General features: G+C 39.9%; 1 protein-coding gene across 4 annotated transcripts in view; it reads left to right on the forward strand.

Moving 5' to 3' along the window:
- Positions 1–15,654, forward strand: part of STAG1 (STAG1 cohesin complex component) — a 164,062-nt gene that overhangs the window by 26,832 nt on the left and 121,576 nt on the right. For all 4 annotated transcript variants that reach the window (XM_062005897.1, XM_062005894.1, XM_062005898.1 and 1 more), the window contains exon 2: positions 12,432–12,566. In XM_062005897.1, the coding sequence (XP_061861881.1) occupies position 12,566 (1 nt within the window). In that variant the 5' untranslated portion in view covers positions 12,432–12,565. The remainder of the gene's footprint in view (positions 1–12,431; positions 12,567–15,654) is intronic.

Genomic DNA, 15,654 nt, shown 5'->3' on the forward strand with positions numbered 1-15,654 from the left:
GCTGCCCACGCTGTGCACTGTTCCTCTATTGCAATGTCGTGCCTCTCGGTGCCTTCCCTGGGCTGAGCAGAGCAGCACATGTGGGTGACCAGGTCCCTGTGCCTGATAAACAAGACAAATAGCAGCTCTGCTCGCCCTGGCCCCAGGCTCCACTCTCATGGGAGCACTAGGTTCAACCAGTGCTTATTTTCAAAAATCATCTTTTGAGATAGCTGTCCTTCTGTCAAAAAAGTTTGTATTCGCAACATCTTCAAAAATGGTCAATGGAGGGGAAACAGCCTGGTTAGCTGGGAAGTCCTTGGGAAATGAGGCTGAATTCAGCTCCTTGTCCAGTTCATATGTTGGCTTCTTGCCTCTCCTCTCTTTCCCTCAAAGTCTTCTTCTCTGGAGGCCTTCAAAACCCGCCTGGACGTGTTCCTGTGTGACCTGATCTAGGTGGACCAGCTTTGCCGGGGTGGGAGTTGGACTAGATGATCTCTGAAGGTCCCTTCCAACGCCCAAGATTCTATGATCCTATAATGCTTTCTGGTTTTTCAGGTCATCTGATTTGAAACTGGGCTCTGAACTGGTTTTGGGCTGCGATTATTTTCCATCTGTATAGTCATTATTCCTGTGTCTGGAGCAATAAACAAGCAATGAAGGAGATGATTTTTTTTAAGCTTTTTTCCCCCCCCAAGATAGTTTCCCTTTTAATGGATTTATTGTATTGTGCAAGATTGTTTTTAAACAGCAAAAGATAGACAGTTTCACTGCCTGCTGCTTCTTCCTAGTGCTGTTCACTAACCAAAATTCATTTCAGCATTGAATTGGGAACAGCTTTTCTTCAAGATGATTTGCTGAGCTAAAAGAAATCTTGTTCCTAGGTGGCAATTTGTCTTTTTCCCTAGGGAAATTTGCATTTTGAACTAGTGCAGAGTTATTTCCAGTTTTACATAGTACTTGATAACTTCTCTTCTGTTTCTTCTTATTTCTTTGATTTCTTGTGACTGGTGTGTCAGGGAGGTGGTTGGGCAACGCTGCTGTTAGCCAACCCCATTTAGCTTATCTGTAATTTCTTGGGTCCTTAGTAGGTACAGGTAATGTATTTTTCAGATCAGCTGATGTTGCTGTGAAAAAGTAGACAGGCTTCTGGATCAAGCGTCTTTAGCCTGAAATAGAATCTCAGTTGTCAAGCTTGGTGCAGGTGGAAAGCAGTTAATTGCTGTGAGCTCTGCTGCGGTGCAGCGAGAATGTTAAAATCAGTGTTTCCTGTGAGGCAGAGAGATGTTATCTTGGCCATGGAATAGAGGCATAATATCCTAGAGATGGAGCAAAGTAATGTGTGATAAAGCTACTTTCTCTTCTGAGTGAATTATTTATAATGATTGAGAGTTTTTTGATTTCCATCTGTGTGTTGTCTTTAGGATTAGGGGTGAGAACATCCAAGTGGAATGGTTTTGTTCTGTGTAGTGTTCTACTGCTTAGCTCTTATTTCTGAGTGTTTGCTGCTAGTGCTGCTATTTTTCACCTGTGTGGTTCTAGGGAAGTCATCTTGGGGCCTGGGTGAGTTATGTTAGTCAGGGATCTGTGGATTTGGATTGCAGTATGAAGCATTTATGGGAACTGAGGAAACACATTTGCAAGGCTTTTGATTTTCAACTCCAACATGGTTAGATGCATCCATAGGAAAAATGTGCTTCTCCTCACAAGTTTATTGTGGTGTTAGGGTTGTTTGAGGATGGGAGGATGAGAGGAAAGTGTTTTCAGGTATGCTCTTCCAGAAGAGGTTTTAACTGTGTAACTGGTGTTAGTCGTAGGCTGTGCCATTTGCAATAGCCAAGGACAGACAGGCAGTGGCTATTGGAGTCCATTTCAGCCCTGTTTGTTCGGCTCATTCAAAATGCAGACCTATTTTGGTGTTGCTGTGTCTTTGGGGAAAGTTCATTTTAAATGAGTGATTCTTGATATGCTACAGCTTGTTTAAATTTCATGTGTTTGTGAGCTTTGTGACAGTAGGTGTGTTGGGCTGGGATATGGGAAACTACTGTCAGTGAACTGCTCAAGGAACAGTTGGATACAAAAGCATTTGCTTGGTGTCACACAAATGACTCTGAAAACTCGTATTCTTTCAGGCTACAAAATACTTGTCATCTGTATGTTTTAGGAAAAGAGATGGTGATATCTTTAGAGTCTCTCCTTAAGTAAGCCCGTGAGGATTTCAGCATATTCATGAGTCTGTTATAGTGCCTTTAGACTGAGGCAGTGTCAGGTTGGGATGGGTTGGAGGTCTTTAGCAGCACGCAGGTTCTGGGGTTTCTGTTCTTATAACTTCTGTGATATCATATTTTGCCTTAAGGATGAGAAATTGCTGATTTGACTTAATCCATTTGTGGTAGCATTGATGGCTTTGGAGGGATGATTGAAATTGTGTATAGGTGCAGTTTAGTTTTTGTTGAAGATAACTGACCCACTAGGTAATAAGGAGAGAAACTCTTGAACGTGTTCTGATGCTTTGTGTTCCATCTGTTGTACTCAGCTTCTCAGTCTTGGGAACCAAAAAGTTCCTGGAGTAGGAGAACAAGGTTGCTAAGCTTACTGGGAAGAGGACATGAAACAGGTTTTGAAGTGAAGAGCAAGTCAGAGTTGCCAGCTTATTTTGCTGACTCTCGGGGTTTCAGATTACGGCCACTCTTAGTATCTAGGACATGGTGGGATTTAAGGCTTGGGTAGCCTTTTCCTGGAAGGCTGCAGTTGTGGGTTGTTTCAGAAGAGGGACTGTAGTGGTGAAGGATGTCTGATTTGACATGGGGTTGGGATTTCTCAAGAAATTACTGGGGTTAGGTACATTTTGGTCCTGTAACTAATTGCATAGAAATATATCAGCTTTATCTTTTCTGGTCTATTTTTGCTACTTCTTTTGCCTCTTGTTCAGTTTTCACAAACTTTTTAAGACCTTCACAGGTATTTGTAATTTTGGCTAATGGATAGGGGAAGGAAATTACTCCCTCTCCATGGCACATCACTGTATTCTGTCAAAATACTCCAGAGAAATGTGGAGAAGCTACTAGGAGCTGTGTTGTGCAGTCTGTTTTATGCTGAGGCAAATGTGATTTTTTGTTATTGTTGTTTATTTTAAATAATTTACTGAGTTATTTGAGTTAAAAATAGTTCATAATGGAAGGAAAACAGCTAGCATATGATTCTTGTTCAAATTTACTTCTACTTAAATGAAAAGCATCAGTGAAAGTCCTGTCCACTTAATCATAGTAGAAGTTAATAGTAAAAGTGATGGTATTTATATTGCTTCACTGCAGAACGGTTGCATTATGCTATACTAAAGCCTGTTGGATATCTGCTAATCCCTTTATTAAATGCAGCCTCTCTGCTATGGAGCTCAAAACACTAGGGATTTAATACATATATATATATATTTAATTGCACATACCCTTGTGTGCACAAAATGATTGTATTTAAGAGAAAAACAAGGGGGTTGGACTAGATGATCTTTGGAAGTCCCTTCCAACACTTAAGATTCTGCCATACTGTAATGAAACAGATGCCAATTAGTGACATCAGGCTGAGGGTTAAGGTGAATCACCAGCCTGCTAATAGACAGTAATACATCAATCTATGGGTTTTTGTTGTTTGAAAGTCCCTGGACTGGGAAAGACTGAGGTCAGAATCTGTCAGGTCGTGGACAGATAACATGGAAAGATGCTTTTGGCCTAAAGCTTTGTGAGGGTTATATCTAGAGTGATATGAATACTGAGTAGGTGATCTGAATACCTAAAACACATCTAGATAACGTCCAGAAAACTTTTACTGTTTGAGGGACTTGGATCATGACACCTTAAGTAAGGACAAGGATCCTCAGAGGTCTAGCAACTAGGAAATTGTTGGAGCTGCTTCTCAAATGCTTGTAGCCCAAGACACATGTTTTTCTGGCTAAACACTTCTCAATGGTGGGGAAGCATTAAAGTAGTCCTTCAATGCTACATTTTTCTGTTGAGCAACTCTTCTGCCTTTGTGTTAGTTTGAGGGTAGGGGAATAAAGGTGCCTATCAGTAAACATGTAGAATATTACACTTGAGAATGCTCCAACATTAACATGCAAGAGTCTCTCCATATGAACCATTAAAATTGTTTCAACTGGCAACTGTGTGAATTTGGACACCTTATTTTGCTTAAGCATGCCCCCCTAAAATTTCTCCAAGTACCAGAATTCTACAATTTCCTGGAGTTTTTAATTTGTGTGTGACTTGAAAATGCATGTTTTCTTTGATAAGCTGCAGTTCTTACTGGCTTTTTTTGTCAGAGACCCACGTGAGGAATAAAGAAGAGACAAAGTAAATGCCCAAAGAACCAAAACCTTAGTAATTGTGAGGGTTTTTTCCCGTTACTCCAGTGTTCCACACATCAGGCTTTGCTGCTTTTTGTGAAAATTAGTTTTATTGTTGGCAATTTTCCAGATGCAATGAATAATAGAACACCAGATGTCCACTGCTGAGAAGAATTACAGATGAGCAAACACTTCACAAAGACTTTCCTGAGGTAGCACAAAAACCTATGAACGCTGCTTCTAGTGTGCTTGTAGATTCTGTGCTCCTGGCCCATTGTGCTTTGTGCTGTATAGAGATGAAAATCCAAAGCCTGTGTGACTAACTAAACGTGTTTGGCTACACCAGGGATTCCTGCCTTCCTCTAGATGGGGATTATTTTGCAGGAATAAACAGTCACTGAAGTGCTTGAGAGTGAATTTAATCACTGGATTTAATTTTAGTAACTGTCACACATGGGTTTGCTTGCAAGTCATAGGAACATCAGAAGAAATGGAGGGTAAGAGGGGATATCAAGAGTTCATGTAGTTCGTACTCTTTCTCCCCAGCAGGCACAGTTGCATATTTTCAGACCCAAAGCAAGCCATGTTCCTGACACTTTTTTTTTCTCCCAGCTCTTTCAGTCTCCTAGGAATATGCTTCTATCACAGACTTGGCCGTGTATGTTGTACCTGATGAGTGGGACAATCTATGTCTGAAGGCAAAACATCTTCAGTGGTGGATAATTCACATTTGCTAGTAGTAACTATTGGAGTACTTCAGTAGTCCTGATCAAGTTTTTCTCTGTTGTCTTACCTGAGTTTTCTTTGCTGCAGTTTGAAATCATTGCTTGTCCTGTTGTCACTGAGAAAGAGTTTATTCCCCCTCTCCATAGTCCTTGCAGCAGTTTTATATATGAAAAAGTAGTTGTCCTCCTTCAGTCCTGTCTGTATCCAGCTCTCCTGCCCTGTTGCTTTCCTGCACAGAGATGTTTCTGATCCTCCTGAAACCCTGGTGTTGCTTTCTCAAATAAACTATGCAACATCCTGACAAGTTGTATTCTGTTTTAATAAGCTGAATTAACTTAATAAGAAATCAGCTGAATGGATGGCACTTTGAGGGAAGCATTTCATTGTTTTTAACTCAACTGTCACTTTAAAATGTTATGCTAAGGTGATGAATGCTTATGCTGTCTCTATCATTATTATTATTATCAAGGGAAGTCTTACAAAAGACTTTCCTTGATTGCTCAGTCTGTTATTGGGAGGATGACTCCACAGTTTCTATCTGTTTCAAATTTGAATTTGTCTTTCCGTGACTCTCTGTGCTCTTGCATCATCTTAAAAAGACAAGTTAATCTTCTCAAGGCTTTTCCTTCTAAATACTGAAAATTACAGAGGAGCAGAAGACTTACAGGATCCTTCTATTCCAGCTTGCAATTTGATGATAGTTGAACCTAACTTTCTAGAACCCCTTGTTATTATGTGTCTTATGTTCAAAACAGGTAGGTAGGAGACTGGTAGATAGCTGATGTTACACTAATGGACAGATAGCAAGGGACAAGTTGTTAATTTAGACTGTAATCATCCAGGTATTGGGCTAGTGTTAGAACTCAGCACTTGTGAAATTAGACCCTAATTATTTGCCTTATGAGTGAAGGAGTGCCCGTAGCTCCCAGTGATCTCAAGTCAGAGTTAGACATGCTCAGTGCTGCAGAAAATCAGGTCAAGTGTCTCACTGGGTGTCTGTGGAGTAAGGAGCAGTTTTGTATGAAGAGTGTGTAAGAACAAGAAAGCCTGTTTTCATATGTCCCGTCCAGCAAATTTGTTTTGTTTTTTAAAAAAAAAAGTGATTACAGATTGAAATGGGTAAAACATCCCTTCTGAGCAACATCTACAGGCAGTTGTTTGCATAAAGCATGTGATTGGTATCATTAGTATTAGCCATCCTAGGCACTGTAAGAAAGCCAGATATGATAATATAGTTAAAACTATTGAAACTAACACAGGAGGAGATCAAACAATTGTCTGAATGTGACATTTGAGTCAATTATACTGTTATAACCATGCTTAAAAGATGGTATCAGCTTTCCCATGTAATAGTGTCAGTGCCTTGGCTGTGCCGGCATGCACAGTGCAGGAATTAGCTGCTACCTTCTGGGAATAGTAGCAGAAGATACAGAAAAACTGATTGGTTTTGGCAGTTCACACATTTTTTAGAGACAGAAAGCTAAGTATAGAACTGTGGTAGCATGACTTGGAGGTTTCTGTCACGAACTGTATCCCCAGCTCTGCAAGAAGTGATTTGTGTAACCTTTCAGTGCGAGGTCTCGCATTCCTAATTGCAAAGAGCACAGAATAATATTGCACACCAGAAAGTGAGACATCAGATTGCTTTTCTGATTGACTAGGCAGGACCTTTCTACACTAAATTTGGTGAGAGGAAGCAGCAGCAACTGTTTTGCCTGCAGTCAGTTCTATGTGCTGGTGCACGTGAGGAGACAGCTGAAATGCAAGGCGATGCCAAATGGACAGCAGGAGATTGCCATGAGATAATGTATGTTCCCACGTGTATGTGTAACATGTCTGGAAATACCTTCAAAAATGGGGAAAAAAAGATATTTTAGTCGGTGATAATGTACATCTAAGTGCTTTGATTTTCTGTGAAGTCTTGTGTTACATTCTTCTTCTACTTTACATTTCCTCTGTGAGCTCACTTCATTTTCTTTGGGGGGGAGGAGGGGGGTGTATTCATTTTCTATTGACATAGTCTAATTAAAAAACAGTTGTCCATCCTCGGCTTGCTCTTCTAGCAGCTCTATCCTCCTCACAGACCTTTAGCCAAGCTGTAAGTTACCATGTTCAAAGCTGTCTCTTTACTGTAAAACAAGCCATGTCCATGACAGTTGCATATGAAAGCCCAGCACTGGACACAGTGCTCCAAATATATCTCCTCAGGTCTGGGTAGAGGGGAAGAGCAGCCCAAGGGATGCTGGCTGGCCTTTGCAGCAAGCTGGCCCATGTTTAAGTTTTTGTCTACCATGTCTCTTCTGGAACAGCTTCTTTCTAGACAGCCGATCCCCAGCCTGGGCATGGAGTTTCCTCCCCAGGTGCAGGACCATGTGGCCTGACCTTCATTTGATTGTTCTTTGCCCACTGGTCCAGCATCTCCCTATCCATCTGGATGGCAAGTGCAAGCATCTGGTGTGTCAGCCTGCTCTCCTAGGATTTTGTTCTTGTGGTTGATGTACCTTTACAGGTTGGGAACTGCAGGTCCCACTGGGTATTAAACAGATAACAGCAACAGCATATACACACATTTGGGAGAGGGATGTGGAGAAATGTCCAGTATGAATTTGAAGGACATAAGAGATGAAGCATCACTATGCTGTGTTTGCCTAGTTATTCCTAATAGTGCCTTGTCCTATCATGGCTAGGCTGGATTAAGAGTATTGCACAGCATGTGTAGCAAGCTTTGCCGATGTGCTTGAAGTATTGAAGGAACTCACTGGTGCTTAACGTTAGTTTTTCTATTGGACTTTTAGTCTTGGGTTTAAACACTTACTAAAATGTGATAATGTGAAATTTGCATTTTGTGTAGAACTTCAATGACATGATTTTAAAGACAGACTAAGTCAGCATTCTGTCTTGTTCGGCCTTAAATTATGCTATTTTCGAAATCAGAGATGGAAGATAAGATTTAATTTGGCTTTCAGTTCAAGTGGTTGTAGGGTCAACATGAATTAATTTGTTTCAAGTTCAGAACCTGTAGTAGAAATAAAGCTTATGCTTATGGAAATAACTAATCCAAAGGAAACAAAAACTGAATGTGTTACAGGGTTAGTTCCTGATGCCTGTTTTTCTACTTCTGCAGGATTTAGAATTTACACTTTAGATTAAATAGCTGGGCAGGAAGGATTTAAGTCATGTGCCCAAGGTCACACACAGGGATGGATAAAGCAGTAAAAGGCTAGAATTTATCTGCCTACATGTAAAATACTCTTTTCTCTCTCACTGTGTTGATCAAAGCTTTGCAGCTCTCCCTTGGTGTGCGACTTGCTGCCTTCTAGCAGAATTGTCCTTTAATCCTGATGCAGGATGTGTACTAGCTGTCAAACACTGCTGTTGGGCAAGAATATGGAGGGGACAAATCTTGTGTCTCATCCAATATGAAACAACTCGAGATTTTATCTTTTGCTGTGTGGTGCTGTGCAATAGCTTGGTGTGCCACTGTGTAGTCCAGCTTCTTGTCTGTACAAGCAGGACCTTTGGAGGTCTCACATTTCCTTTGGGCCCCAATGGGATGGAGAAGTGCCCTCTTTTATAATTTTTTAACTTGCAAGAAAATACATATCAGGGAGCAGCAAGGGAGAAAGCAATGCAATTTTACATGTACAGTGAAGTCAGGGTGTACAGGCATTACCCAGTCAGTACTGGGAGATATTGCTCTGTCAGTATGAGCTGTTTGAATGTTTTGTATTCTGATGGGGCAAGGTCACTTGGTCAACAAGGAGGGGGTTTTGAATGGGAGTCAGTCAAATACCAGTTACCTTTTATCTCAAATGTCTTCTAGGCAGTGGAATTGATAATGATGTAACTCTTAATACCAAATCCTATAGTTCTTTTTGTTTGTGTCTGTCTTTTGTTTTATGTTTTGGATCCAGCTTTCTAAGGTGTAGGCACCTAGTTTATAATAAGGTTAGTTGAACTCAGTTTGCTTGGTGCTGTCAGATAGTTGAGTGGAACAATCCTGTGAGGTTTCAGGGTTCATGTCAAACTCTTCATTTGTTTATTGGTTGGTTGCCAATAATGGATACATTGCTTCAGTACTGGAGAGGCAAATAGTCTGAGGACTGCAAAAAGTGGAGGAAGCATTTAGTGTTAATAGAAATTACAGGAAAAAAGAAGATGCAATGCACATATCAGATAAATTCCTTTAAAATTGTAGAGCCTTTCTTAAAACTAAGCTCATTATGAGACATTTACTGAAGAAAAGCCATTGTAAAATGAGACCTGTTCTTTGAAGCAGCAATTTTACATAATGGTCATTGTGTCTGCCCTAGTTATTGTGGTTAGAAAGCAGAAGCAAAAAAGAGAAACGTTTACTTGTTTTCCCATCTTATCTTTGAACTGAATGGCATCTTCTGCTGCCTGTTATATATTGTTCTAGGGGTCATTTTGAACTATGCCAACATAAATTTGTGTCATCTTAAGATACAGATGTGTGTGTTGAAAAAGCTGCAATCATGTTGCCATTAAAATTGGGTTTGAATGAAAACATCAGGGTTTTCTCATCTCCTAAAATAGAAGAAGTTGACTTTGACTGAAAGGAATTGTTCAACTACATGATGTATATTACAGTTCAAATGACTCAGAATGCAGAAGTAGGAAGTAGTCCTCTCTCTGCTCTTCTCTGGGATAAGGGCAACAAAATGGGAATCTGTCTCAAACTTTCAAGGCTTTTCATCAATGGCTTTTTTGTCAGGCTGAACGAGGCAGAAAGAGGAGACTCTGAATTTCCTGTTTGTAAGAACATCATCTTTAGGAAGCAAGTATTTCTTTTATTAGAAGCACACACAATATGCATGTTGACGTTCGTGTAGTCTGTAAGAATCAGTGATTTTTCCCACAGTTGTCAAACATAAGTTAATTGCAGGACTAAATTAAGAACCCTATTCCAAGCCCATACACCTTTTCATCAGTGACTACAGTGCCTCATTTTATTTCCAAGCCAAGTCGAAGCAACATGGGTGACAATTTAAGGCTTAATCTTGGGAGCAAGTGGTGATGTTTCTGTCACCACAGAGGAGTATTACTGCTTAGGGAAGCTGCAAGGCTGTTGTCGCTTGACTGTGACGGGTTTCCTAACTTCAGCTTTTCAAGTAAGTTGCCTGTGAGCAAGTATACTCCTTGTGTGTAAAAAAAGAAAAAACAAATCAACTATTTTTGAACTATTTTTGAAAGCTCTTCCATAAAATAAGGTTGATGCCCTGTGTCTTGGTAGAATTAGATAATCTGCAGATCCAAGATGGATAGGTTTCCTTTGAGGTCTGTAACATACTCAAGAGTGTGTGTGTGAGAGGACTTGTCTGTGTACAAAAACAATAGACTTTCTTCCTCTGGTTCAACCAAAGGGAAGATATTACAAAAATGTGTACATCTAACTGTCATGGCAGAAGGAAAAAGTATTTGTAGAAGCATAATCAAAAGCCTAGTTCTTCTTTTTCATTAACTGTTCTTCTTGTACCTAAATATTCTTATTTTGTGTTCACCAGAGTGCACATTCTTCTGATTGTAGTGAACCTCTCTGTTTCAGAGATCTGAATGTTCCACTTTTCACATAGGATGTCAGCTCAGAACTTAATTCAGTCTGATGTTTGGCTATAATAAATTCTCACAGGTGTCTGAAATGGTTTGTTTATGTTGTTCAATGGGCATGTCATTCCACTGCCAAGACAGATTGGGTCTGTTAGAACATGGGGATGACCAGTGTTTCGAATGAAGAAACGGTGTTACAGAAATAACACAGCATATCCTACAGCAGTTGTGATCATGAGTAACTTAACACTAACCCGTGCCTTGGAGTGAAACCAGAGAGCTTTTTATGCCAACCTGGTGTGTTAGCTGTGGAAACTGATAGAATCCTTTTGATTGGAAAAGATGACCCACTTAAAACCATTAACGCTAGAGTGATGCCTTGAACTCCAAACAAACTTCTCTCTTGTTGTGAAACCAAGTGGCTTGCTAATAGACCAGTAGTAAAAATGGACAATGAGATAGCAGTATATAGTGAAAAAATTGAACTTGTTGGTGAGACATTGTCAGTAACTATGTTGTTGGTAGTGCAAAGCAGTAAGTACTGGAAGAACTAGTTGTCAGCATCTGTGAGTCTAATTGGAGTGTAATAACCACAGGCAAAAAAAGCCCCTGTTTATGCTGTACAGTTATGGTTTTGGTAAACAAGTACTGCTGTGCATCTAGTAGGAAGGAAAACAATACTTTCCATGTTGTTTTGTTTTGCTTAGATGGGTGCAGTTTTATTTAGATCTTGTGTTTGGTGCTGATCACGTTACCTCTTCCTGGCTTGATTTTGTTGCTGTTGTGTGCAAAGCTCATAGAGATAGAAAAAAACCTGCCATTTGAGAAGAAATAAAGTATTTAAATACAAGAGGTTTAAAATATCTCATGGTGTAAAAACATATACTTAAGTCCTTGGTAATAATTGCCATTGCTTGACTGCAGTGCTCCATGCAACTGATTTTATTACCCCAGAATCTGTAAAAGGGGAGAAGGAAAAAAGTAACTTTGGTTGCAATTTCTGGCAGAACGGTGTAGAAGCTCCGTGTCTTACTACAGCAAAGATGGTTGTAACTGTCACATTGAGCTGTTATTTAATGGTAAAGTCACGTCTGCTGTCATTAGTCAGCTCTTCGATTAGTTCTTTGGGTAGAGAGATGTTCCTAGTGGGTGTAGTGGTACCACAGATGCATTGCAGTGTATTGTTTAAACTTACAGCTTTGGTTTCATAAGCATAAAATACTTTTTATTGCAGTTAGATATTTGCATGGCTTCTGGCTATTCGGTGAAATTCAGTCACATAAAACTGAGACAGCGAATCTGAATAGTTGTGGTTTGATTAAAGGGAATGTTATCTGGAATGTTATCTTTCACCTGTCTTATCAAAACCTGAGTGATTTCAGGTGCAAGTCTTTTGTCTTGATTCAAAACTAGGAAACACTGTTTTTCATTAAACCAAACTTTTTCTTGTGAGTTTAGTCTTTTGTATGACTAGAAAATAGATCATCACATTCTCTGATTGCTTGGGACTATATATTTTTCTTACTTAATTTTTCTCAGACTTCTGTTTGTGTTTTTACATTGTAGCTATTGTAAACAAATATGGGAGATAATGCAAAGTACTTATCCTTTGTTTTTTTAAGAAGTAAAGTTGTTGAAACAATTGTAAGAACAGAATGCAACAATATGATGAAGCTGTCCTGGGGACATCAGTTCTCAAATTCATGTGGTTTGACAGTGATGCTACTTGAAAATGGATTGTTTTTATTCAAAGTAATTTATTTTCAACAGATGAGTATGTTGGAGTTGCATCTAACATGTTTTCTTCTCTCTTTTACAGGCTGGACTTTGACATACTTTTCATGAAAGAGGTTTCCAAGTAGTTTTCTAATAAAAACTTTGAGAAGAAATTCTATGTAGCTCTTACTTTTAAGAGTGCTGCAAAAATGATTACTTCAGATTTGCCAGTACTACAGTGAGTATACATTATTATATATATTCCAAGTTTTCAGTTCTAAAAAGGTTGAAGTAAACAGGTGGTCATGAGGATAAAGCTCAAGCCTGAGAGAAGCACAGATTAGTATGACTGTTCCAGGCCTCCTGTGTTGTTATATACCAAAAAACTGGGTAAAAAACTCCTAAGGACACTTAATGTAAAAGACATTTCTTTGTGTGGAGACTTTTATGCTTCTTAATGTTGTGAGATTTCAGAAATTTGTACGGGTTGTAGTCAAAATTGACCATATTTGTATACTCCAGTTGCTTACTCTATTCTTACAATGAGCTGTATTTATGCTGCAAAGAGCCTTTGGCTTCTGCAATTGAAGACAGCAAATGGCATTAACATGTTTTGATGTAGCTGGGAAACTGGAAACTGGAGTGGTTTATACAAATGGGGATATCACTGTGCCTGGATAAAATGAACTATTGGAAAGAATAGAGTGCAAGTCTGTAATGAGAGGAGCTAGCAGATAAATTCAGCAGAGGTAAGAAAGGAATTCTAGAAACAGGAACAAAGTCGAGCTTTATTTGATGTGTTAGGTTGACTCTGGTCTGCTGTCAGACACCCAGCCCCTCACTCCCCACCTCAACAGGACAGGGAGGAAAAAAGATCAAAAAACTTGTGTGGCAAAGTGAAGACAGGGAATTGCTAATCAATTGTCCTCATGAGCAAAACAGACTTGGCTTGGGGAAAACTAATTTACTGCTATTTACAAATATTTGGGTGACAGTGAGAAACAAAGACAAAAACTAAAATGTGTTCCTTCTCTCTCCTACCCGTTTTCCTGGATGGTTCCTGACCCCTCACAGCCAGAGCATGGGGCTCTCCAAGGGCTGCAGTGAGGGTACCTGCTCCAGCCTGGGCTCCCCAGGGCTTGTGGGGCATCTGTGCCTGGTACCAAATGTACCATCTCCTTCCTGCTACTGCTCACAGGGCTGGTCCCTTGCCACGTTCTGCCCTTGCTTCAGGAGCTCCCACAGGGACTGGCCTGTGCTCTGTCCTGAGGCTACTGCCATCAGCTGGAACTGGCTGTGACCAGCACAGACAGCCCCTGATCCCCTCACAAATCTCACCCTGCAGCCATCACCACCTCATCACATAGACTTAATCTATCTGGTAATGGTAAGGCTTGGAACATACATAGTAAAGTAGGAATTACTACAGGGTGTAAAGATGGGGATGACCCTGATGGGTAACACCGAGGAGAGAGTGTCTGTCCTGAGGGAAAGAGTTTGCCTCTGTTGGTATTTTACTGGATATGGCACATCCGAAAAGTGAGAATGTGCTTGTGAAATGTCTTAATTCACAAGCTGAGAGATTCTGTCACAGCAATGGCAGGAGAGGGGTATTCCCATTCCCAGATAGATGGCTTTAAGAAGTGAATGAGATATCATAGAGTTGAAGGTTTAAAAGTGTATATTAATAGATTTGGTAACTCTGCACACCAGCTGAAAAACCTGACGGACATTAAGGATCTCTGCATATTCTTCAATCAAGAGATGGTTGTGAGCCACCAGTGTTACACAATATTTATAATAAACTAAAGAAAATGTGTTAGAGGAATATGTAGAGCAAGGAATCATTGAATGCCCCTGTGTGAAACGTTAGGAGATGTCATCATCAGTTATATAGAGAGCTTTCATTGCTTGTGAACAACGTTAGACCTTTCTTTTTACAAAAAAATCATCAGGATGTGCACTTAAACATTTTGAGACTCCCCTGAGAGCTCAGAACATGAAGTCTAGCGTGGATGATTTATTAAAGTAAGTAATAACCACTAATTGAGTAGGTCCCAACCAGACTTTCATCAGAAAGGAATCTGGCTAAGGGTGAGAAAACCTGAAGCAGTCTTTGGTTTATTTAGATGATGGAAGCCACAATATGGTTCCACACAGAGAAAGCCAAGGTTTTCTTTCTAGCTCTTAAATAAGCAGTGTTGAAGGATTATTATCCTCTGTCACTCCTATGCCTTATTTCTAATTTTTCATGTTTTCTAATCTTTTTGGCTACCTCCTTTAAACAAGGGGTCCTAAAGTCAATTTGAGATGTTCATGTGCTTTGCTTAGGACTGTATAAAATATTCCCTCCAAAATTTTTCTCTGAGGGAATATGAAAGGTGCTATCTTTGTGGATTCATAGAAGTGGCTTCAGAGTGCAGCGAAGATAGGATTTCACTTACTGGTGTTTTAGACAGAGGGGAGAAAAAACTCTCCGGTGTGACTGACTGTTGTGAGTCTTCTGTCAATGGGGTGAGTCATTTGCTGTGAGACATGTTCCTTTTTAGATTTTGAAGATCAACCATGAGAGCTGATTCATCCATGATTCATGAGCCTGTGCATTTAGCCATTTTTCTTCATGAATGCTTTTTCTCACAAGGCCGAGTCTGGTGATAGCAATTATTGAATTTATCTCTGCCATAACCTTGAGCCATCTCAGCAACACCCATAAAAGCTTATAGGAGTGGTTTTGTTTATAAAAACTGATACATGAAGATAGTTTTCTGGTGTGGTGTGTTTTTAAGAGGAGGTGGTATAAACTGCATATTTAGAGCTTTTTGTAATAGTAGAAGCAAGGTAAATTTGCTTTCCATTTTTCAGAGATGTGAAATTTACTGTGTCTGTGGTAAGAGGCAGCCTAATAATCCGTTAATTCTTCATTACCGTATGGTTAGGTTCAATGACTAGTTGTTCTAAGTTGTTTCTGCTGTTTTTATAGGATGCTTTAGCCATCAGAGAAACAAGAAAGAGGAGTAAATTTGAGCCCTTAAAAGAAGTATCACTTGGCTGCTTTACTCTGCTCACCCCAATCTTGTAGGTCTCCTCCACTCTGCCAAGTTCTCTTACACCTCTGTCATGCCAAAGTGTCTTGGACAGGAAAGATTTAGCCTTAGGCACCACCACCTCTCCTCTTCTTAGATGAGGCAGGCCTCCATAGGCCCTAATTATTTTCCCTCCAAACAGCTTCAGGAAAGATAAATTGTGACAAAACCAAAGTTTTCCCCTCAGGTGACTAGTCACATGCATGTAAAATAGGGACAGGATAATTCTGGTCTATTGAGATG

Source organism: Colius striatus, chromosome 12, assembly GCF_028858725.1.
Source record: "Colius striatus isolate bColStr4 chromosome 12, bColStr4.1.hap1, whole genome shotgun sequence".
In the NCBI taxonomy this organism is placed as follows: domain Eukaryota; kingdom Metazoa; phylum Chordata; class Aves; order Coliiformes; family Coliidae; genus Colius; species Colius striatus.